Here is a 26,180-nt window from a genome sequence, read left to right on the forward strand (position 1 = left end):
GAAATGCCAATGTTTGTTAAGTATATATTTCACTTTTTTATGTTGGGTATTGAACGGGACAATTATTCTTATGTTTTCATCATTCTTTTCTTTTGTTTTTGTATTAAAGAAGGATTTTCGATCTAATTGTCTAACCTTGTTCAATGCTGTTTCCAAAATTTCTGTGGGGTATTGTTTCTCTAGAAACTGTTTTTTCATGTCACCAGCCTCTTTTTCAAAAGTTTCCAATTTTGAGCAATTTCGTCTGATTCTTCTAAATTGTCCTATAGGTACATTTAAAAGCCATTGCGGCAAATGGCAGCTATTATACAGGATATATCCATTTTTTGCTGTTGGTTTTCGAAATGTATTGCAAATTAATTTGGACTCCTCTATTTTAATTTCTAGGTCTAGAAATTCTACCAGGTTTGCCCCCAGCTACGCCAATCTATTTATGGCGAACTGGGAACAAGAAGTCATCGACCCTAAGCTGGGGACAGACCTGGTGCTCTGGAAGAGGTATATTGATGATGTCCTCTTTATATGGAAAAGGGATCAGGAATCATTGGACAAATTTTTAGAAGATATAAATAAAAATAATTACAACTTACGGTTTGCAGGAAAAACCAGCCAAGAAATGGTAGAATTTCTAGACCTAGAAATTAAAATAGAGGAGTCCAAATTAATTTGCAATACATTTCGAAAACCAACAGCAAAAAATGGATATATCCTGTATAATAGCTGCCATTTGCCGCAATGGCTTTTAAATGTACCTATAGGACAATTTAGAAGAATTAGACGAAATTGCTCAAAATTGGAAACTTTTGAAAAAGAGGCTGGTGACATGAAAAAACAGTTTCTAGAGAAACAATACCCCACAGAAATTTTGGAAACAGCATTGAACAAGGTTAGACAATTAGATCGAAAATCCTTCTTTAATACAAAAACAAAAGAAAAGAATGATGAAAACATAAGAATAATTGTCCCGTTCAATACCCAACATAAAAAAGTGAAATATATACTTAACAAACATTGGCATTTCTTAAATAAGGACAAAATAATAGGCCAATTAATTCCAGAATTCCCACAAGTCATTTTCACCAAAGCGCCCAATTTAGCACTTATGGTAGCACCAACTATCCCAAAAATTAGTAAAAATAAGACTGATTCATCCATACAGAAATGGACCAATACTGCAGGCTTTTTCCGATGTGGAAAATGTAAGGGATGTAAAAATACTATGTTCCCCAAAAAAACATTGGTAGTGAAATCAACAACAAATAACCATCAACACACTATTAAAGATTTCCTTTCATGCAATACCAATAGTGTCATCTATGTCATACAATGTCCTTGTAAGAGACAATATGTGGGAAGGACAAAGAGGCAATTAAAAGTCCGCATAGCGGAACATATCTCCAATATAAAGAAGGGGTACGTAAAACACACATTGTCAAACCATTTTAAACTTGTGCATAATCAGGATCCCAGGGGTCTTGTTTTCTCGGCTCTGGAGAAAATAGAAACAGATTGGAGGGGTGGGGATCATATTAAGAAAATGTCAAGGATTGAATCAAGATTCATCTTTGACTTGAATACCCTATTACCAGCAGGATTAAATGCTGAAATTGAAATATATGGATTTCTGTAGCCGTCCCCTTTTTTGGGGGGGGAGTTCTTGACCAGGGAGAGACCCGTAAGTATTCAGATCCTCCGGGTCTTCCCCTGGTGACGAACTCCCCCTTTAGTATTATCTACAAACATTGAAATGTATTATCATCTACAAACATTGAAATTTATAAAGTTCCCCTGCTTGCAAATATGGAATAGAATTAACGGGAATTACCTATCTGTTCCATCTAATTTTAGTGATAGCTGCTGATAATATATGCATTTTATATATTTCATATATACATATTTTTATAATTTTATATATATTTTTATATTCTAATATAACTTGTTATATATTCATATATTTTTATGTATTGCTTGAATTCATTTTGTATGTTGACTTCTGCATTTGAGCACCAAATGTAATTATCGATGTGGGACTGATGTGGACTACAATGTCAAAGGAAACATAAAAACGCACTGAAACCGCAACACATATAAAATTGTTCCACTTAATAGCATAAATATTATATATATTTTCACATTGTCTATTCATTCACTTACTACACTACCTCTTTGGTGGAAAAGATGGTGTAAAATACCGTCTATGTGAAGTAATAGACTTTATGAAAATGTTGCGGTGACTTACACATGCGTGCGCATATGCACGTATGTGTATACAGGTGAATTTACACGTGCGTGCGCATATGCACGTATTATACAAGTGAATTACCTTGAATACACATTAATATAATTGATAGCATGAATGTGATATACGTAGCTATATATTTAATCTAATTTTATAATATATATATAAGCGATTTACCTGCACCATTGATTTGAGAAGACAAGTGTACGTCATTTCCGATCCAGAACTAATTAATTTAATCGACACCTGATCAAGGTATTTAAAAGCCAGTCATTCCCATGGGCAGTTCAGCCACTGATGAAGGAGTCGTTGTTAACTCCGAAACATGTTTGGTAACTTCCCCATGGAATAAAGCACTACACCGGAGGACCTTAAAGCGCTAAAGAAGAAAAGGATCGCTGATTTCTTAACTTGAAAAAAGTCAAGGCAAGCCGCATATCTGTCTGTCTGGAGAGTCGGCCTCGTGGCAAAGTCCACCTTCGTGAAGCATTTACAGCTAGAAGCTATACAGCACCGACTGATCTCCAAGTACAGCACGGCTATAAGAATAACATCAAGGATCCCAAAACCGTATCACTCTTACTTCGCTGCAATTTGTACAAGTAAGCATCTACCACACGTGGGACGCCACCTGTGACTGACTAAAGCCGACAATACTACGCCACGATTGTGAGTATAACTGTTCCGGCTCTTTTTTGTACTATTGAACAGCAAGAGTGTATCGAAGTATAACAACTACTGAGTCGCTACAGCTGCAGTGACTATTGAAAAAGCCCTCAAACAAAAGGACTCTAGAAACAGGTATAGCCCCAATTTCACCTTTGGGGCATTGATTAAGTGACAAGTATCCATCTGGAAGGACACTATTTTTACCATACAACCATCCAATAATATATATTTATTTATTTATTGGATTTGAATGTATTCAATGGTATTTTAGGTAATGAATGTCTTTTAGTAAACATATGTATTTTATTTTAACATTTTAGGAGAGTTACATTTTATATTTTATGTAAGTTTACTTAGCAGTGTATGTCACCAATAAAACATTTAAATAATTATCTGTGTGGTACCGAGTACTGGTGTGCCCTACCATCCTTTGTTCTAATTTTATTACTATTTTTGAGGATTGGGTGAATCCTTATTTGGTAGGTGCACCCATCTCCATTCTTGAACTTGCAGGTGAGCCCTCTCTAACTACTTGTATAATGTATGCTAAAATCCCTAATAATCATGGAAAACCCTTTCAAGGTCTATTTTAAATGTGGCCAGGACAGTTTTGAACCTAAAGAAAAAGCACACTTACCTTTTCTCAAATGCTCCATTCCAGCGTCGAGATCCTGTTCACACTCCTTCTGGTCCGGGAGGTTTTCTTAACATTTTGGGGTTTAGAAGTCTTTTTGATCACTTGTTGTTGCTTTCTTTTGGGATGTGAAATTTTGCAATTATTTTTTATTTCTTTTAAGGTGTCTACATTGTATGTTTATTGTATGGGTTATTACAGGTGCAGCAATACCAGTTATTTATATTTTTAGAGGTCTTGTATGGGACTTGAACATGCAATCCAAAGATTGCTCATATAATACACTGTAATACTTATGTATTACAGTCTATTATGTCTGTCAATTAGAAACTGACAGGCACCCTTTAGGCCATGGATGTCAAACTCATGGCCCTCCAGATGTTGTAAAACTACAACTCCAATCATTCCCTGATAGCTGTAGTATGCCCATGCATGATGGGAGTTGTAGTTTTGCAACAGCTGGAGGGCCACGAGTTTGACATCCCTGCTTTAGGCTCTACCTCAGACAGGGCCTTCTAATCTTCAGTGTCAATGAAACTTTAATGCTTTGTCAAAAGGAAGGGATGGGTTGAGAGAGGGAGCTGCTATTATCAGCATTGACTGTGGGTTAAACTCTAGGGATCAGAGTTATTTCTGATCATGGCAATGAGAGTGGGGTGTCAACTGTATAATACAGTTGGCCACCTGCAAGTGATTGTCTGGGCACAGTACCCTGAGCCCACACCATTATTGCTCTGTAACAGTACATTTGCTTATGCTAACTAGCTGCTCGCAACATACTATTAGGATCTAGGGCTGGAAGAGGATCTTGTCATATTAGGTAAGTCTTCACTACATAAAATACAGGTGTACCTTAGAGAGTCTTAATTGCTTGCAATAAATGCAATTCGTGGAACAGACTGAAGTATTTATCTCATAGCTGAAAACAAGCTAGATAAATATCGCATGACCTTGTATTTCATGTAAGTGCTTCTGAGAACGACTCTAGCAGATGTGCCAGATTACATTATCTAGTCCAATGAACCAATATATGTATTGATCGAGGAAAAGCAGGATATTATCTGTCTGATTCTAATCTATTGGATGCATGGCTTAGTGGTTTCCTTTATCACAAATAGTTACAGTACATGATGCAGCACAGACGTGAGGTACCAGTATGCTGTGTATCTATGGTCTGCCTGGATGGCCTCAGTGGGCTATTCTTGTCAATGAGTGGACTATGTGACAGCTGCTGCAGCCCAGGTTACATAAATTAATCCTAAACAGGCGAAATAGAAATATTATGTTTGGATTGGATAAAATTTGTGGTTAAAAGGGAAGTTGCACAGTGTGAAACCTTTATGAGGCTTCTACCCTATCTTTTTGGTAGTTGCAGTGAGCTCAGATACTTTTGAGCTTCCAAAACTTGAACACGGTACTAATTTATTTCACTACCAGGCGAAAAAACGTGTTTAAAGGGTCAGAATTAAAAATAAAAAGAGTGATTCTAACTTCAACAACCTACTGCCACTTCTATCCCAACACTCCCTGGGTCCCTGATGGCCTGAAGCGGGTCTCCACTGTGGCCAGTGATTTTATTTAATTTAATATTACCAGACTGAGTACCCCTTTGATCTGATAAAGTAAAAATGTAAGAGAAAAACTAAGCAGCCATTAGGTCACAACTCTATACAGTCTTTATATACCGGTAATAGCTTTACCAATCTTACTGGGTTGTCAAGCAGTATGGCCATATCAAAGTGATGCTGTGGAGCCGGGTAAAGGAGGAAAGTAGAGGAGTTGTGGGTAAAGATGCAGAAAGGTCACAGGGATGCAATTGGCAGATCAGAGCTGTACTTCGATGTACAGTACGATATAATTTACTAAAATTAGGTTAAACTTGTGCTCGGACATACCCATAGAGTTCTTTACATTAGGCAGCTTGTACCTGCAGCCATTCATTATTTGTATAACTCCTCTAAAGTATAAGGTCACCTTCATGATCACAGTACAAACCGTAGGTTGTCATATTGTGCAATAATAAGGATTATTTACTCAGGCTTTGTGCACTTTTTGGGTAGTGTATTTGTTTGGCAGCAAGATTTGGCAACGCTCTTGTACCGACTGAGCTATTTTCAGATCTGATATTACCCTTGTTTTTCTGTTTTATTACACTTAGAATAATATCAGTCCTTTATATATGTGTTACCGTTTGTACATGATATGAACACGTCAGTGTATGTACATAATCAGTATCGGACTGGGGTGCCCAGGGCCCACCGCACAGATACATGCAAATATTACCTGCTCACACAGCAATATGCTTGATTATGGGATCCCAGCAGCGACTTTGAGAGGGCAGGTCCTTGGGGATAGAGGATGCCGCATGGCCTGCTTCTATACCTAGACGTCATCTCCGCCATCTGATGCATCTACGATAATAAACTGGGACGTTTTCTAAATAATCTACCCTTTTTTTTTTCCTATGAACATAGGCTGGTTGAGATGCTGTGTCCTGCCTATCTACAATATATGTAATGCCGTCATGCTACTCTATCATGTGCCACTTGTGTAGGGGGTGGTGTCAGGGGCCCCCTGGGGGATTCACCTGTTCCCCTGTGGGGCTAGTCCGAGTCTGTACATAATGGTCCAGAAGGCGATGTAAAAACTTAAGTGAGCTACAGTGTCTGTTAGCACTGAAGTAAATCTACTTCTACTTCTACCTGCATCTGGTTAGACAGCAATAGCAAGGCTGAGAGCTAAAACTGTGTAGTATTCTTTTCTTTTCTAGGAATTTCATGTATGTCTAGGTCAGGTCTGTCTGTGATTTTTGCATTTGCAGTGATACGTACACTGAATGCAGAACAAGAGGCATCATAGCGCAGCTTATGTCATACCGCCAGCATACAACAGTTCACAAATTCAGCTTTTTTTTTTCTTTTGCTTTTTTTATGGTAAGTAAATAGGCTGAGTTTACAGTCTTGTAATGACCTAGGAGATAAAAGTCTGGGAATTGCTTGTAGGAGTGATTTCACCTGATATTATCTTCCCCCCTCTGTCATAAAGGTCACTTGACTTGTTCTTTCTTAAGCTTCTTCTAGTTATTTCTGTGATGAGATAAGTCCAAAAGAAGGACTTTGAGTTGTAGAAACCAAACAGATGTGTTCTCATACAGACACACACAAATGATGAAACAAGGTGGACAGTGCAAAGGTTTATATTCTGTGTAATGAGAACGGCTACATTTTATCTCTATCGGACTCCAATGAGGGTGGTGAAAGAGATAAAGGTAACAGATATTTACACACAGGACCTGTCTCCTCACCTGACAAGTCTGTTTTAGCAACTACTGTTCTTGTGGCTCTGTGCTGTGCTTTTCCTTCATTATTCTAGAAGTTGTGAATGACTTGCTAGCAGTTTGCATTGAATATCCAGATGGGAGTTGGGGCGCTGTCCCTGCACAGTCTGACATTAACCAATCCGTTCTGCTGGTAGAACTTCATTGCAAACTGCTAGCAATTCCATCATAACATCTAACAGGAATAATAAAGGAAAAGCACAAGATAGGTGTATAAGTATTTATGCACCAGAATTGTTTGTACATGGAGGATGCAAGTAGATAGTAAATACAGCTGGTGGCAGTTGAAGGATGGAACATTTTATTGGATAACTCAGTGGCTGTACTGAATTTTTAATTACATGCAATTACAAAGGTATTCAGATCCAGGTGCTGGGTTGAAAAAATGTAGAAGATTGTTGTTGGATTAACCCAATAAAAAGTAACTGGATGAATTTGTATCCTCCATATATTGTGAATGATAAACTTTCCAGTGCAGAAGGCAAGTCATTTGTGTCCCAGTCATGGAAAATGTTAGTTTTCCCGACTGTATTGATGTATGTATTTTTATTTTTTATTTTTTAGGAAAGCTCTTTAAGTGTAATGATCTTCCACACATTGCAGAATTCTTCTTGATGTTCTACAAAGATAAACCCATCGACTGGCTCCTTGATCATTATCTCTGGGTAAAAGTGTGCAACCCGGAAAAAGATTCAGTGAGTGTATTCCCCCATATTCCACTTTTGTAAAAATAAAACGTACACCGTAAAAAGAAGCACAATATATATGATAGTTTTGGGCAAAAAAAAAGTAAGAATTTTGTGCTTTAGGCTACTTTAACATTAGCGTTTTTTGCCGATCTGTCATGGATCTGCAAAACACTTCCCGTTACAATAATAAAACCTCATACATCCGTCATGAACAGACCCGGTTGTACTATATCTTCTATAGCCATGACGGATCTGTCTTGAACACCATTGAAAGTCAATGAGGGATGGATCCGTTTTCTATTGTGTCAGAGAAAACGGATCCGTCCCCATTGACTTACATTGTGTGTCAGGCTGCTTGCAGCATTATTCTGTCTGCGATGGAGACGCAACCAAACAGAACAGAATGCATTTTGGTGCATTCAGTTTCGTTCAGTTTTTTCCCCATTGACAATGAATGGAGACAAAACGGAAGTGTTTTCACCCCGCTATTAAGATCCTATGCGGAATTGAAACCGCTAATGTGAAAGTAGCCTAGGTTAAAAGAATTTTAAGGGTATAGCTTTTGTGAAAATGATATGTTACTGTAGCATTGCATCACTTAAACTGATTACCCATGTTTTAACATCATGGCAGGGTAAATGTGTCCATGTCTAACTTTACACCATCTCTTGGTTGGTGCATTTTAGGCCCCACCACCTTTCCCACTAAGCCTCAGCCACTTTTCAAGTATGTCTGAAATAATTAGATGAAAACCTAGTTTCCACTTAGAAGATAAGTAGGTAGACGTTCCTTATTACTAATAAATTCACAGCCTGATGAACGTTAAAAAATGAACAAAACAACTTTTTATTGTAGTCCGTTTAAAAGGGGGCAAAAGACTATATGTCACAACTGTGACCATCAGGCACCAGTTTCACAACGGTACAAAGGACGGTCATAAATAAATCCTCTGTACAGGTGAGAGACTGGGCTAAAACATTACTTGCTAGCTGGTAGTAGCTAATATGCAAGTCCAAATTTGGAGCACGGATTCACTGTAAATGGACGCTAGTGTACTAGTAGTACTAAGAGATGTGTTTAATTACAGGTGCGGTTGCGCCACTTGGGTCAACGGTCGCATACCATTACGCACATTTGATCGCACTGCCTCTACATAGAAGGGTCTCAAGGGACTTGTTCACATTACCATGTAGTGCAGTGATCCGATCAGTTTTTTGTGTGCCGCTGCGGCCAGTATATCCGTTACAACCCTGCACCTGAAGCCAATGGATCTAGGCTACACACAATCACTCATAGCCAGTATATTTTGGCTCCATTCATGCGTCACATACACACTCTCAGGCTTCAGGATCTATTATTGCATCAGGTGCACCCTGCCTAGAGAGCTGTGCTCCAACAGATAGCAGCAGCTCTACGCGTTTCAACGCGACATGTAACTGTCACGTATCTTCAGGAGCTAGTATGCCTTTATCAGGACAAGATTGCCACACTGTAGCGTGTTATGGCTACGGCGTTGTAATGGCCGCGCGCGGCCAGACACACGCCGACGTCATATGGCCGAAGCCCCGCCTCTCGCGAGGGGTGTGCCGGTTCCTGAACCAATCAGAGCTAAGGGGCGGACTGATTAGTTCCGTCCTCTGACCGGAGGAAGCCGTTCTGATGCTTACCCCTCTCGGCAAGTATAGCGCACTCGCGCAATTTATTGGGGGAAATACAATTGCGGCCCATATATTGTCTGATGATTCAGAGACGTTTCCAGCAATCGAGACCCACAAAACATAGCGGTCTCTGAAGTAGCTGATGCCGATCACCGTCTGAGCTGTAGACCAACTGCGGGGAGGGGCAATACCACACAATACAGGCTATAGCCTTGTTAATAACCTCAGAATCAAAACTAAACAAATCAACCATATCCAAAAGATGTGTGTTATGATATACAAACATGCACATACATAAATGCACTGAAGAATGGAAAAACGGAAAAAGTAATAGATGAATAATGCCATGGAGCACTACAGTAACAGCAAACATGCAACTCAAAAACTGGGATACAGCACATCCTCCCAGATTATAGTGTGGCTGATACATCAAATAAAGCTGGCAAATGATATGGCCTCATTAAGCCCCTGTGGTTGAACCGTCTGCAACTTATAAGTCCACATTGCTTCTTTACGTAGGAGGGGTATATCAATATCACCTCCACGAATAGATGTTTTCACTTGATCAATTCCCTGTATTTTCAACACATCAGGGTTACCGTCATGCATCTCACATACATGACGTGCCACTGATGTGTCGCGCTTGTTCCGGATATCAGACATATGTTCTCCAAATCTGCGTCTCATTTCACGTTTAGTTTTACCAACGTATTGTGACCCACAACGGCAACTGATCAGATACACAATACCTATAGACGTACATCTAATGAATGAGAGTATTTTGTATCTTTTTCCCGTTGTATTGCTGGTAAAAAATCCGCCTTTCAAGATATACTTGCAAAAAATACATGAACCGCAAGGGAAATTACCTTTTAGAGTATTTTTCAACCAGGTCTCAGGCTGCGGTTGTGTATATAGGCTGTGTACCAGGCGGTCACGTAAATTAGAGCTGCGTCTATACGTAATTGAAGGATACTCCGGAACAAGCTCACCAATATCTGGGTCTGATTGCAATATGGACCAATGGTTCTGTAAAATGTCGCGGACGTTTTTATGGGCTTTATCAAAGGTTGCGACAATTCTGGGTGTAGGGTCATCACAATTTCTAGGTTTTGGAACTAAGAGCCGTGTACGATCTGTACTCATAGAGTGATGGAACGCATTCTTTAGAGTATATTGTGGGTACCCCCGATTCATAAATCGGACTCTTAGGTCAGAAGCGACGGCTCTAAAGTCCCCCAGCTCTGAACAGTTCCTCCTGGCCCTCAGGTGGCGCAACCGCACCTGTAATTAAACACATCTCTTAGTACTACTAGTACACTAGCGTCCATTTACAGTGAATCCGTGCTCCAAATTTGGACTTGCATATTAGCTACTACCAGCTAGCAAGTAATGTTTTAGCCCAGTCTCTCACCTGTACAGAGGATTTATTTATGACCGTCCTTTGTACCGTTGTGAAACTGGTGCCTGATGGTCACAGTTGTGACATATAGTCTTTTGCCCCCTTTTAAACGGACTACAATAAAAAGTTGTTTTGTTCATTTTTTAACGTTCATCAGGCTGTGAATTTATTTGAAAACCTAGTTTCACCACATTGCGCCCCCCCCCTCCTTTTTTTTTTTTTTCTTTTTCTTTTAAACGGAGTCAAGGTTCAGACTGAATCTGAACATATCTCTATAATGGTTGAAACTCAGTTTTTTTTGTAATACACAGCTCCAAATCCCCTGCATAGATAGAGGTTTAAAACACAACATCACAACTGTCTGCAGCCTCCGCTATAGCATGCTATAGTATTATTGAAGTCAATGAAAAAAATGTTTACAGACCACTCCTAAGTACTAGGAGCCAACTCAATAAGGCTAATTGTGATCCCATCTTTCGTTGTACCTCACCTCTCACTGCTGTCTGTGTCAAATTCTCTAGCTTGTATCTTCCCCCATTTCTCCTCATCTTGGTTTCTATAGACAGTTGTCTCCTGGGTTGAACCTGGTGGCCAAACCTGAACACTGCTACCTATATTTTTGTAGGTGACATAGGAGAAGGTTCGGTAGATAAGGTTTTTCTGTTTGCCGATGACACAAAAGTATGTAATAGGGTTGATATTACCGGAGAGAGTTTGTAGCTTTACTAGATAAATGGTCCAAACAATGGAAACTGCAACTCAATGTTTCCGAATGTAAAATAATGCACTTGGAGAGAAGGAATCCTTAGTTTGAATATCTTATTGGCAGCTCAGTGTTAGACAGAACTTCAGAAGAGAAGAATTTAGGCGTCATGATATGAGACCGCTTTAAAATGAGTGCACAGTGTGGAGAGGCAGCAGGGAAAGCAAGTAGGATGCTTGGCGGTATAGCTAGAGGTATAACCAGTAGGAAGAACGAGGTTGTGATCACACTGTATAGAGTGCTAGTGAGACCACATCTGGAATACTGTGTCCAGTTCTGGAGACCTCATCTACAAATAGATATAGATAAAATGGAACAGGTACAGAGAAAGGCTGCAAAAATGCTGGTGGGTCTTAAGCATACAACATAGGATAGAACTTAATCTGTTTAGTCTTGAGGAAAGGGGGGACATGATTGAAACCTTTAAATATGTTAAAGGTTTAAATAAGGTTAAGGAGGGAAGTATTCTCAATAAGAAGCTAAACACAAGAACATGGGGGCACAATCTGAAATTAGCTGGGGGTAAGATCAGGAACAATGTCAGGAAATATAGTTTTACTAAAAGAGTGGCTGAAGCTTGGAACAAACTTCCAGCAGAGTTGGTTGGGAAATCTACAGTAAGTGATATTAAACATGCCTGGGATAAACACATGTCTAACCTCAGATAAAAAAAAGTATTAATGTAAGGGCAGACTAGATAGACAGGGTGGTCTTTTTCTGCCAGCAATCTTCTATTTTTCTATGTTTGTTTCTTTCCAGAAACACTGTGACCGACAAAAGTCCAACTTGCGCATTCGGTATCGTCCATCCCTATTCCAGCATGTTGGGACACATTCCTCTTTGGTGGGAAAAATACAGAATCTAAAGGTGTGTGTTTAGTTTCTTTTTAGTTCACTATTCCCTTTTCACAGAAGAAATTGATGTGTATAGCAAAGGACTTTCCCTTCCATTGTGTAACCAGTTGTAATGTCACAAGGCCTACTGTTATCTGCTTGACCAACCTTTGGATGTCCTCCAGTGCTGAACTATTTTGTTAAGGTTATTACTAACGCAAATGGCCAAATTTGTAAAGGGGTTGGCGACCTTATCAATTTGTTTTCAAAACTGCTCTATAAGCGACTTGCTGATTGAAAGTTATAATAGCATCAGTTCCCTTTTTGGAAGTCCTGCCCCCTTATTTCAGTCTCTTCACTGTAAAATGGAGGTGGATGATGGATGGGTCTGGTCACGCGTCCCTCCATGAAGTCAATGAAGAGACCGCACTGGAGAAGAGGACAGGACTTTACATATGAGGACATCGTGTACTCATTCTGTTATTACGGTATGCGTAAAAGCTCCTTTTTATGGGCCGATTATTGAAAATGAGCTTTTGTGCAAACGCTTACTAAAAGTAATTGCTCTGTGTCAACCAACTGCCACCAGTCACACGATGAATGAGCAAACGCGTTGATGTGGCACTCAAAATCATTGTTTCTCTGTAAATGCAGTTCTCATCTCTGCTGACCTTCAGGCCATTTTGGGAACGTTCAGTTTGCTCCAGATAATTGTCTGTGCATCGCTCCAGCGTTTTTGGAAAAATGTTGATAATGTTGTGAAACGCTTTAAAGGGCATCTGTCAGCAGATCTGTACCTGTGAAACTAGCTGACCTGTTTCATTTGGCAGCTGAAGACATGTGTGTTGTCCTATGTTCATATGTGCCTGCATTGCATTGAAAAATTATGTTTTAATATATGCAAATTAGCCTCTAGGAGAAACGGACTGAGCTCTCCCTGCAATGGCAACACCCCCGTTGCTCCTAAAGGTTAATTTGCACATAATACAACATGGGACCAACATAGATGCCATCAGCTGCCAGCAACCAGTCAGCCAGTGTCATAGCTAGAAATCTACACAGATGCCCTTCAAGGATATAATTTATCTGTATTTCCATAGTACATACTGTTTGTACTAATACAATACATTTCTTTCACAATGATTGTGTTATCTCAGATGGTTGCAGTGAATTGTTAGTTTGCATTATATACTTTTTTTGTTGGTAGGATAAAGACTTTGACAAGAAGGCATTACACAAGCCTCATCTGAATCCTCCTGCTAAACTCAGCACCAGCCTGAAAGTGTACCAACAGTACAACCTGGAAAAGGCCTACATGGGGGAAGAATGTTTTTGGTCCTTCTCTCCTGTGGCAGGAGATTACATCCTGTTTGAGTTTCCAGAGCCTTTGCAGCTAGAAGGGTAAGTTTGGTTTATAGTTTTTCTTGAGGGCACTGCCAAATGTTACAGGATAGTTGTTAAAACCTGTAAGCACAATGTCCTCCTAAGGCTACTTTCACACTAGCGTTCGGGCGGATCCGTTCTGAACGGATCCGCCCATAATAATGCAGACGGAGGCTCCGTTCAGAACGGATCCGTCTGCATTATATTAGCTAAAAAAAGCTAAGTGTGAAAATAGCCTGGGACGGATCCGTCCAGACTTTCAATGTAAAGTCAATGGGGGACGGATCCGCTTGAAGATTGAGCCACATTGTGGCATCTTCAAACGGATCCGTCCCCATTGACTTACATTGTAAGTCTGGACGGATCCGCACGCCTCCGCACGGCCAGGCGGACACCCGAAAGCTGCAAGCAGCGTTCAGCTGTCCGCCTGTCCGTGCGGAGGCGAGCGGAGCGGAGGCTGAACGCCGCCAGACTGATGCAGTCTGAGCGGATCCGCCTCCATTCAGACTGCATCAGGGCTGGACGGCTGCGTTCGGGTCCGCTCGTGAGCTCCTTCAAACGGAGCTCACGAACGGAAACCCGAACGCTAGTGTGAAAGCAGCCTTAGATGTTATCTCAGCAACTCCTTATACTGTATTTTAGTATTACACTTGGACTGTTTTGCAGCCTTTCTGTTTCTTTAATCCAGCTATTATTGAGCACAAACCTCACGTAGCTTAAAGGGGTTGTCTCAATTCAGCAAATGGCATTTATTATGTAGACAACATTTTTACAAGGCACTTATTAAAGGTGTTATCCATCCCATGACTAATGCAAAAAAATCAAATCTGAGATTATATAGTACATGACAATCTATTTCTGACAAAGCTAGAACCAGTCCTGTACCTCACATGGGTCCAGTGATCTCCACATTCATTGTTCTGCTACATTTATATCAAGATGGCAGCTCAATGGGAGTGTCTTTTTTGCTGCAGCTAAGAAGGCGGGTCTCAATTGTCCCTATCACAGCTGAGGGGGCAGTTGAAGGATGAAACTGAGCATGTGCGGCCATCTCAGTGAGCAGGACAAAGAAATAAGAAAAGAACAAACAGCAGGTGGCGCTATACAGATACTTTTAATTGACTAACTCGGTGGCTTTGCAAAATTTTTAATTACATGCAATTACAAAAGAATTCAGATCCAGATGCTGGTTTGACAACTGTAGAATATTTTTTGTGGGACAACCCCTTTAATGTACCGTGATTGTCCGTATTGCCTCCTTTGCTGGCTTGAGTCATTTATCCATCACATTATTATACCTCCCAAACTTCTCAGATTTTGGTGGCTGTTCCACACTCCTGGAACGGCTGAGGTGCTTCCTGCTCTCATCTGTCTCTGTGTCCATAGGACACAGAGACCGTTGCCTGTAATGGTGGAGCAGGTAGCTGTCCGTACCCCGCGACCATCCTGGCCAGCAAACTGCCCACGCTTTCCCCCTGCTTCAAAATATTTCTGTCTCAGAAAGAAACATTTGAGTCAGAAACGTTTGTACGGTATGTATAAACCTCAGACATAGGCTTTTATAGTATCCCATACTATCCCCATGGCCTCTGAACCTACATTAGAGAGAAAAAAAATCCCTAATCTGCTCTGTAAGGGGGTCTCCCTCATCCAGTAGCTGGATCCTAAATGGATTAAATGGAACCTGTCACCTCCAAAAACCATCCCAAGCCGCCAGCAGTACCTGACAGTAGCCTGCAGCGTGTTTCCGACTTTAAGCATGTCTATAGAAGCGCGCCGGCAGGGGATAAAAGAACGTTTTCTGAGCTTCAGCCGCATCTGCCTTCAGGAAGAAAATTATCGCCAGGAACACGCTGCTGGCTACTGTCAGGTACTGCTTGCGGCTTGGGATGGTTTTTGGAGGTGACGGGTTCCCTTGAAGTTTCCAAAGAACAGGTCCACTGCGTTCCCTACCCCTCACCAGCTGCATTTCCAATCGAATGGGGGAGTGGTCTGACAGACTACGTGGTAGGTATTCTATACAAGAAATATAGGGCGAAGCTTTAAAGGACCAAATAGGCAAATCTATTCTGGAGAGAGTTATAAGATGTTGAAAAAGAGGAATACTCGAGTACATCTGGATATTGGAGTCTCCACAAATCATGCAGATCAAGTTTGCGCAATAGCTTTGCCAATGAGGTCTCCGGGGACCCGCCAGAGTGGGCCATAGTTAGTCCTCATGATCAGCCAGTCCCGGTAGGATCACAGAGGGAGCTTTCATGTAAATCCATCCAGCGGGTAGCATCTTCAGGCGATTCAAAGAAGTGGATCTTACCACCAGTGACCACACGTAACTTGGAGGGGTAAAGCATAGAGTATTGCACATTTTTCATTCTTAAACTTCTTTTTAACATCCGGAAACTGCACCCGTCGTCTTTGGACCTCCACTGAGAAGTCCGGGAAAGCAGATATCTTATTGCCATGGATAGTTAAATGCACATGGTCTCTTGCATTACGAAGAATAGTGTCCCGATCTTGGCAATGCAGGATCCTAAGCAAGATTGGTCTGGTGGGGGGCGGAATGGCACCCTGTGCGCCCTTTCTATTACAAATAATGGAGACAGGGAGTTTTGTCCAAACTTTTATATTTAAACCACTCTTCAAAGAACAATGTAGCATTAGCCACTTCTGCCCTTTCTAGAACTCCCACCAAGCGAAGATTGTTACTGCGAGATCTGTTCTCCAACAGAGAATGCCGCCCGCGTTCCTTCCGCAAATTGCAGAACTGGAGGCCTTTTATAGAAATGCCTATTCTTATCCGCAAAACGGACAAGAATAAGACACGACTTATCATTTTGCAGGGCCAGGGAACTGAGAAATTGAAGTAAATGGGTCTGCACCCGAGCCACAAAAAATGCGGCTCTGATGCGGGACCAAACCACAGTCGTGTGAATGAGCCCTAACAGTTATGGAATTTATTGGATAACACTGACTGTATTGTGTTAGTGTTATCCAATACATTCCAGACCTCTAAGGCTGGTTTCACACGGGCGTTGCGAATTGGGGCCGGATGCGTTCAGGGTGCGTTCAGTGAAACTCGCACTATTTTGCAAGCAAGTTCAGTCAGTTTTGTCTGCGATTATGTTTAGTTGTTCAGTTTTTTCCGCGCGAGTGCAATGCGTTTTGATGCGTTTTTCACGCGCGTGATAAAAAACTGAAGGTTTACAAACAACATCTCTTAGCAACCATCAGTGAAAAACGCATCGCACCCGCACTTGCTTGCGGATGCAATGCGTTTTTCACGCAGCCCCATTCACTTCTATGGGGCCAGGGCTGCGTGAAAAACGCAGAATATAGAACATGCTGCGATTTTCACACAACGCAGAACTGATGCGTGAAAAACAACGCTCATGTACACAGACCCATTGAAATGAATGGGTCAGGATTCAGTGCGGGTGCTATGCGTTCATGTCACGCATTGCACCCGCGTGGAAAACTCGCTCGTGTGAAAGGGACCTAAGAGTTACATAGCAAAATAAAGCAATATAATACTATGTGATCCCGTCAGTGCTGGCAGGTCAGGACGGGACTGCCACATACTCTCGCTGCGAGTCCAGTGCGTAGAACTCACTCATCTGAAGGGGCTTTATAGTGATTTTAATTTCATGCTTCAAAATAGGTTGTATTGAAACCTTTAGTAAAGGATTCCATGTTGTTTGAGCTGTGGAGGTTTTTGGACATAAGGTGACTTGAAATCCACAGCTGAAAATATCAGTCCGTGGACTCACTGGGGAAGATTTATTATAGCCTGGCAGCGTATGCCTCGTCATAAATTAGGAGCAGCATGCGGCAGTCTGTGCTATGTGAACTGAAATCTACACCAGCCGATTTCAGTCTTCATATACGCCAGAAAACTGGCATAAAAGATGTCAAATGTGGTGGGGCAACTGGCCCTGCCCTCTTCTTTGCTACACTCCCTTTTTAGGGTAATGACACTTGCTCAAATAATTTTTTGAGCAAGTGCGGTTGAAAAAGTTGCAAACTTGCAGTCTGCGACTTTTTCACACTACAAAAGTGGCATATTTTAATATTAAATGTTGGCCATTGATATAGCATATTTGGTACATTTACAGGTGAAACTCGAAAAATTTGAATATCGTGCAAAGTTCATTTATTTCAGTAATGCAACTAAAAAGGTGAAACTAACATATGAGAGACTCATTACATGCAAAGCGAGATATTTTAAGCCTTTATTTGTTATAATTTGGATGATTATGGCTTACAGCTTATGAAACTCCAAAGTCTCAATTTTGAGATACCCTTTGCTCAGGGGGTATGGATTAAATATCTGACTAGAGTGTGACACTTTGAGCCTAGAATATTGAACCTTTTCACAAAATTCTAATTTTAAAGTATAACTGTCGTATTTTTATTTTATTTTTTGAGTATTGGATTGTGGTGATTAATATCACCTTGGTGGCCCTATTTCAACTTTTCACTGTGTATTCAATTACCCCTTAATTCCACATTTTTGTTCCCTGTACTGCCTACTTTTACCTGTGCTTAAAATAGGGTTGCTAGGCATGGTCCGTCTATGTGTTGAAGGACGGAGGACGCAGAAGCACGCAGCGTGCAGGGTCAGATTACTGACAGCCAGGGACTGTAAGTAAATGATTATAGCCAGGTCCTCCCCAGCAGCTGATAACAGTGCCTGGGCTGTGTGCACTTCTCCCTGTCCCTGCACTTGGCAGACGCTCCCTCACTCAGCAGAGCTGGAGAATGCAGAGTTAAAGCAGCGCAGACCAGGGAAGGGAGATCTGCCATCTGCTCAGTGTATAAATGAAAGCAACATGTGGTAAGAGGACCCCTTTGTGCTGCAGGAGATTAACCCTTTAGGGGGGAGGGCTCTGGTTACTGACACTTTTGGGGGGCTATTGTTACTGGCTAGTGAGGGCAGGCGGGATTAGCCTCAGGGTGAGGGCAGTGGCGGCCATCTTAACTGAATAGTGAAATTGCAGTTTTATGCAGACTGGTTGCTAAGGGCTGAATCTTATTAAATATGGGGTAAGTCAGTCTAATAGGAACTGATTCTGGAATATCATGTTATTAGTAACTACATATATGAAAATTGAAATTGGGGTCTAAATGTGACAGTTATCCTTTAAGCTGCATTAATGCAATTCCTTTTAATTTGCATTACTGAAATAAATGGACTTTTGCACGATATTCAAATTTTTCGAGTTTCACCTGTACTGATGATCCCTTAATAAATCTAGTGAAGATTATGTGCCCCAGGATAATTTATTTTAATTTATTGCACTAAATTTCTTATTGGTGAAATAAAATAATCCAGGAGGACATAATATTCACTTGAGCCTGCTTAATTTCCAGAAAATGTACTCAAATCCAGGTGTGCTTTATGGAGAAAGAAGCATTTTTGGCTAAATTTTTAAATAAGTGACTGTCCAGCCTCAGGATGGTCAATGTGAAATATCGATGGGGTTAAAAAAAGAAAACGAAACAAAAAAAAGTAGAAAATATAATTTGTCGCCTCTCCCCCTTCCCTCTGAAGCTCTTCTACCAGCTTGATGCTTCGGAATGGAGCAGGCAGACTGTGTCCATATCTAGCCCAGCTGTCAGAACAATTTTAGTAATTTAAGTGGATTTATCCATGAATCCATGGTTCACATAGCATAATTTTATCTGCAGCAGATCAGGCGTGATATTATGTTAATACATGACAAATTAGAACCTATGAAAATGCATCACTGATTGCAAGCTTCTTACCTTTTTATTGGAGGCATATTGTGTAAAGTAATCATTGTTTTATGATGATTAAAGCTCATACAGAGAATAGATGTATTTGGTGCAGTCTATAACAGGTTTCCTGTGTGTATTTTTTATCAGTTACTTGTTCAGGAGTGGAAACATCGAGCACCCGGGTGACAAGCTCTTTAACACTACTGTACAGGCCTTACCGGCAGAGGTTAGTAGCATTTGGTTGTGTGCAGAAATGCATTACTTGACAGGATACACCAATACATAGGTTGATAAATGTCCATCACGTTCATCCTGATTCATATTTGATCCGGAGGAAAGTTAATAATTCTAGGTAATATTAGTTTTATTGATACCAGTTATGGTATGGCATTTCCTAAAGAAACTTTTGGGGTAAAACGGATGCACTTATGCCTATTAAAGGGCCTGATGGTGCAGGGCATGATACAGTACTTCAAAGAGAAAATCCCCATGTCAGTGTATTTGATTTGCCTGGAGTGTTACTTTTAAAGGGATTGTCCACCAAAACCTGTCTCCATGAAAGGTGATCAGTATCTGTTTGGTAGGGCCCAAACACTAGGATCCTCACCAATCATGAGAACGGGATCCCAAGGTTACTTATGTTGCCATTCCATTGATCTCTATGGTCCTGCAAAAGAGAAGCCAAGTACAGTGCTCGGCTATCTCATCAAATCCAAAAGAATAAATGAATAAAGTGGCAGCGTGCATGAGTGAACGCTGCTCCATTCACTGATCACTAGAGTCCTCAGGTGGATGGAGCAGCTTTCACACATTAGAGCTGCCACATTATTCATTTCTTTTGGACTTGTGAAGATAGCTAAGCACTGTACTTGGCTTCTCTTCTGCAGTCCCATAGAGATCAATGGAATGGCAGAGTACGTAACCTCAGGAACCCGTTCTCATGACTGGTGAGGATCCTAGTGCCCTAACCCTACCAATCAGATGGTAATCGCCTATCATGTGGATAGGTGATAAGTGGTTATGGTGGACAATGTCTACTTTTACTCTAAAGATCCCCCCTATTTTAATAAAACATTGATATGGATAGAAGAAAACCACACCCTTGCGAAGTTCCAGATTGCCACATATAAGAAACACTTAAAAATGAATCACAATTTTAAGATATAAATGTTACAACAATGACCGTCATTTGTGACTAAGCATTACAGTACTTCAGTCTAATTAGTGACATACATATCAGTATACCTAGCCTCTGTGTGGTAAATATTGTACCCTAGATTTGTTTTCTCCTCATACATTGTGAGTGTATCGGCCATGCAGCCTGTGGTTCTCCAGGTGTGGTGAAGCTACAGTACATGATCCAACATGCTCTTCATGTAGACAGCAAGACTTTTGTAGTTCTATTATAGCAAGCATAAATACTGGTTAGGTCATGAAATAATAGAACGACATTACAGAAATAGGAAATGACCTTTACAAATGTAATTGTGATTATATTAAATTGTATTAAGTTGCTGCTTTTTTTTTTCTCCCCCCCCCCCCCCCCCCCCCCCAGAAAGCTAATAATGTGCCACAGGGACAAATAGATGAAGACGGATTCGTACAAATAGGTAAACAGCATTGTGGATTATGTTTTTGAGTGCATGCAACAACAGGCTGGAATATCTGACGGTAAACTGCAGGGGTGTACATACCGTGGCAACCTCTATAACTGGTTTGAGGCCCATGGAGAATGGGGACTGAGTTCAAGGTGTTCCTCTTCCTTAGAGAGTCATGTGAAACTGTACAGAACCTCCACTGTTCTTTAGGTGTGGTAAACCTGTACAGGACCGCTATTGTTCTTCTGGTGTCATAAAGCTGTACAGGACCTCCACTGTTATTCAGGTGTGGTGAACATGTACAGGCCTTTCATGATGGCTTCATTGTGTGTCCTTTTTGTATAATCGTTGCCATCCCCCATTTCCTGCATAGTTGCTGTCTATAGGGGTACTGTCAGCTAGGCTTCTGTAAATGCAGGTAATGTGTTCATTATGAACTATAAAAAATGCACTCCAGTAATTTATTTCCCAATATAATTCAGCATAGACTATTAGTAAAGAATAATGTATAGACTACCAAGTTGATGTGCCATTTATGGGTTTCTTCCATAGTTTTTTTTTAACTGTAGCTCTTGGTGACATATTTTAGGAACAAGGATACAAGACGAGATTACAAATAAAGACATTGGTTATAAATATATAGTGCTAGCAATAATAAATTGCAGTATAAAGAAATAGAAAAAAAAACACTATTCTTAAAGGAGTTATCCTATAAATGCAAAACTCTTTTTAAAACCCTTTTCTATAGAGGGCTTTCCTGTGTCATGCAGCCTCAGCCTGTCTCCCTTGCCTCATGCTTGTGATAGGTTTCTTCCTGTCAGTTCCTACATGCAGGAGGCAGGGGAGAGCAGTGTGAAGACACGTCTCTTAGGATAAACAGAAGATTTTGCACCCACATTATTATAGGCAGTCAGTTAAGTCTCACTCTCCAATATAACTACATTCCTGCTCTTTTAGATAAGACAGAAATTATATCTTCAGCACCATTGTATACATGAAGGGACATACAGAGGAACAAGGGGGGCAAAGTTGGATAGGGAAACGGGCCGAGAACTGCCAGGAACAAGTTGATGATGCTAACATACCCCTGTAGTTCACAGGAAGTCAGCCACAAAGGGGAGACTATCCTCCTGTCTCTAGACTGGTAGTCGACCTCTGGATGACATATTGCTCATTATGAAAGGGTTCAAAATGTCTCAATGTAACTGAGCTGGAATGACTGCTAGAATATAGCTGGTAGATTAGCATTAAATATCCAAAACCAGAATTTTCTGGGGTGCTTCTGTAAAGGGGTTGTCCTGTTACAAGCGTGGCCCATAGATGCGGCCGTGGAGCAGGTGGCCGTATCCATGGGTTTCCAAATGTGAACCCACTTGTCCCCTATTCTGTGGATAGGGAATAAGTGTCTGATCGGCGGGGGTAGGATAGCTGGAGCACCTGCTGTTTTTAAGAACAGGCATCCTGTGTTCACCTATTTGAATGAAGCGCGCCACCCCATTCAAATCAATGGGACTGCCTTTCATGCAAAATGGCATTCTTGTATGCCATGATAAAACATCCAGGGGCAGCATCAGTGCCAGCAAGATCAGCAGCTGTGATTGATCCCACTTAAAGGGGTATTCTCACCTTGCTAAATCATCTTGAGCTGCAGTTACAGCAGAAATCACTTCCTGGTTTGAGGCTTCTAAAGCTGGGCTGACTTAGAAAGCTAAAGTGAAGGCTGGCCACGCCTCCTTATTAGCTCACACTGAGAGCTCGTTCATGTGGATAGTATGATAGTATTGTCCCCAGCGTCCCTGCACTACATAACATTGTGCCCAGCGTCCCTGCAAAAAATGACATTGTGCATGGCATCCCTGCAATAAATCACATTGTGCCCAGGGTCCCTGCAATAAATCACATTGTGCCCAGCATCCCTGCAATAAATCACATTGTGCCCAGCGTCCCTGCACTACATAACATTGTGCCCAGCGTCCCTGCACTAAATCACATTGTGCCCAGCTTCCCTAAACTAAATTACATTGGCCCCAGCGTCCCTGCAATAAATTACATTGTGCCCAGCGTCCCTGCTCTATATATTTTACCCCCTTTGATAGTTCTAATAAATAAAATTGTTGGTGGATAAGTGGTTGAGATTCTCCTGGCACTTACATATGCTGTCTGTGCACCTCCTCGCTTCTATGGGCACCCTCTCTCTCTCTCTCCGACGCTTGCCTGAAAGGCCGCACTGCATACAGAGCAAGCGGCTCTGTATCAGACACGGCAGAGAAGAAATTAGATCAGCGCATGCGTGGCTAGCGTGCGTGTTCCTGTGAGACTGGCTGGCCGTCTGGGTGAACAGTAAGTGCGGTCTGCGCAAGCGTGGCCCATAGATGCGGTCGTGGAGCGGTGGCCGTATCCATGGGTTTCCAAATGTGAACAATGCTGTAAGAGGGAAAGAATTTTTCAGAATGGCTGCATTATAAATAATAGAACCTAATTGCAAAAATAGTCTATGGCACTAGGGGATTTTTTTTTGCTATGATCTTAAAGATGAGACTACCCCTTAAATGCTTTTACATACTGCTAACGGCTTCCATGCCATTATAAACGATTATGAAGACCTAAAAATGCCAGTTACATAAGACAGAATTCAATAGGAATTTAACGTTTCCCACATTGTAAATACCTTTTAAATGTAATATAACCATTTGACCAGCCTGTAGGTAGCAGGGCTTGCATAATTCCTTTGATTTCATTATGAATAGTAGAACATATGATATTTCTGAAGCCAACATTATAGCATTATACAGAATTTTGTACATTCTTACAGTTATATTTTATTTCACACAGGCAAATTTCAGAATGGCATTGCTGAAGGCACAATCAGCAGCTCTTTGGGGAAAATCAAAGCCATCCGTCTAAAGATTCTCACTGAGTCCCCTGTCTGGGCCCTGCTAAGTGAGGTGAGAACATGGTCGTATGCTTTATTTGCTACATCCCTAGGGCTCATGCACACAAACATATTTTCTTTCAGTGGTGCACCTCTGCTTTAGGGAGTATAAGCTGTTTACCAGTCAATGTGGATTCTTCAAAAATGAGTTTCCATGCCCTGCGCGATTATTGTATTCTTGCCAGTTTCCTACAGCACCATACATACTCTTTTGGGTGGTTTCTTAGGAAAAAAAAACTTTTGCTAAAGTCTAACGGTCTGTTTCACTGAATGTTTTATGGAGCCAGTGTTAGTTTTTCCAGATGCTCTTTAGTTTGGCGGAATACAAGTTATGTTTGCTGTTGTAGATATACTACTCAAAAAAAAAGTTTGGGATATTTGGCTTTTGGGTGAAATTTATGAAAGTTCATGCTACAATGATATTATATTATGAAAGTAGGGCATTTAAGTAGAAGCATGCAATGGTGGTTTCCTCATCTCAAACAATTTATTGAAACAAAAGCCAACAGTGGTGGTTATACCCCCCCAAAAATTTCAATGTCTCAATAACTTGTCATGTGGCTTTGAGCATCAATTACAGCTTGACAATGGCATCTCATGCTGTTCACAATCGACTTATTGTCTGCTGAGGCATGGTATCCCACTCTTCTTGAAGGGCAGCCCTCAGGTCATTTCGGTTCAGAGGGTAGAGAGTTATGGACCTCTACACAGTGACTCAGCTGATCCAATAGGTTTTCAATGGGATTCAGGTCTGGAGAAAGTGCAGGCCACTCCATTTGAGGTACCCCAGTCTCCACAGCCGTTCCCTAATGATGCAACTTCGATGAGCTGGCGCATTGTCGTCCATGAAGATGGAATTATGCCTGTATTGTTCATGTAGAGCAGGGGTGCACAACCTTTGGCTAGGGGGCCACATGCGGCCCTTGATACCATTCTGTGCAGCCCCCAACCATGTGGTAACAGACATGTATGTCCATGTTTTGTGGCTGCTCACATGTATCTTTCATGTATTCTGCCATTGGATGGGAATACTAGAAATGTAACTAGACATTAATGATATATACTGCATGTTCAATATGCCATAAATATAGTATTTCAGTTGGTAATACCCCTTTAAGTTTCATTTTCAGCCCTTTGAATTGGTTCAGGCTGACAATGTGGCCCCCAACCAGAAAAGGTTGTGCACCCCTGATGTAGCGGCACAATAACTGGATTAATGATGGGCTTGTCTCTGTACCTTTCACAAAGTGTAGGGCAGTTCTGTATTGACTAGACACACCTGCCCACACTGTAAGACCACCACCAAAAAAGGCTCGTCTGGTGACAACAGTGCCTGATGCTTGACGTCTCCAACATCATTGGCAGCCATCATTTCTGCTCAGCGTGAATCGACTTTCATCAGTGAACAGCACTGAGGGCCACAGGTCCTTTGTCCAGCGCAGATGCTCGCTGGCCCATGCAAGATGATGACACATGTGGTTAGGTACCCTTGCAGGTCGTCTAGCACCCAGACTACGCTGATGTAAATGGTTTCAAATGGCCTCTCACCTCCCTTAAATGTGCCTTCAGTTGTGTGGCATTTATCATCCAGTCCTGCAGGGCATTGTTCACGATGAAGTGATCATCAGTGTGGTATGTGGCCAAAGGATGTCTACTTCTATGCTTTTCTGTGACTCTTCCAGTCTCTCTGTATCTCTGTTGCAACCTGCTGATGACACTCTGTGACACTCTAAGCTCAGTGGCCACTTCTGTCTGAGAACATCCTCTTTGAATCCTTGCAATGGTGAGGTACTGTTGATCAATTGTTAGCTGTCGTCTTGGTCTCATGATGTCAAAATGTGAACAGCATAATGAGGAGGAGTGTTTAAATACCAATTCTAATTGAATCAGGAAACTTATTGGGTGATTCATGGATCAAACACCTGTTGTGAATTTTGCCGTTAAGCTCCTTGTTAGAGAACAGCAAGTTGTGCAAAAAGTACTGAAACACTGAACAGTTGGATATGTGCATTCAAAAGTTTAGAGAAGGTCACATTAAGTTCACCTATAAAGGCTAGAGTGAGTGCATTTTAGGTTCATCCTATCCTGCATTTTAGGTTCATCCTATATATTAATACAAATAAGTCACAGGGGCCTGATGGGATACACCCAAAGCTATTAAAAGAGCTTAGCGGTGAACTAGCAAAACCATTAACAGATTTATTTAACCAATTGCTGGTAACAGGAGTCATCCCAAAAGATTGGAAATTAGCAAATGTTGTGCCCATTCACAAGAAAATAGTAGGGAGGAATCGGGCAAATATA

The 26,180-nt window shown here is 41.2% G+C and overlaps 1 protein-coding gene across 1 annotated transcript in view; it reads left to right on the plus strand.

Moving 5' to 3' along the window:
* The window catches only part of MGAT4D (MGAT4 family member D), a 160,320-nt gene that overhangs the window by 131,871 nt on the left and 2,269 nt on the right, over nucleotides 1-26,180 (plus strand). The window contains exons 9-14 of the mRNA XM_044300768.1: nucleotides 7,444-7,574; nucleotides 12,151-12,258; nucleotides 13,432-13,625; nucleotides 19,494-19,572; nucleotides 20,902-20,956; nucleotides 23,777-23,889. Of these exons, the coding sequence (XP_044156703.1) occupies nucleotides 7,444-7,574; nucleotides 12,151-12,258; nucleotides 13,432-13,625; nucleotides 19,494-19,572; nucleotides 20,902-20,956; nucleotides 23,777-23,889 (680 nt within the window). The remainder of the gene's footprint in view (nucleotides 1-7,443; nucleotides 7,575-12,150; nucleotides 12,259-13,431; nucleotides 13,626-19,493; nucleotides 19,573-20,901; nucleotides 20,957-23,776; nucleotides 23,890-26,180) is intronic.

Source organism: Bufo gargarizans, chromosome 1, assembly GCF_014858855.1.
Source record: "Bufo gargarizans isolate SCDJY-AF-19 chromosome 1, ASM1485885v1, whole genome shotgun sequence".
Classification (NCBI taxonomy): Eukaryota; Metazoa; Chordata; class Amphibia; order Anura; family Bufonidae; genus Bufo; species Bufo gargarizans.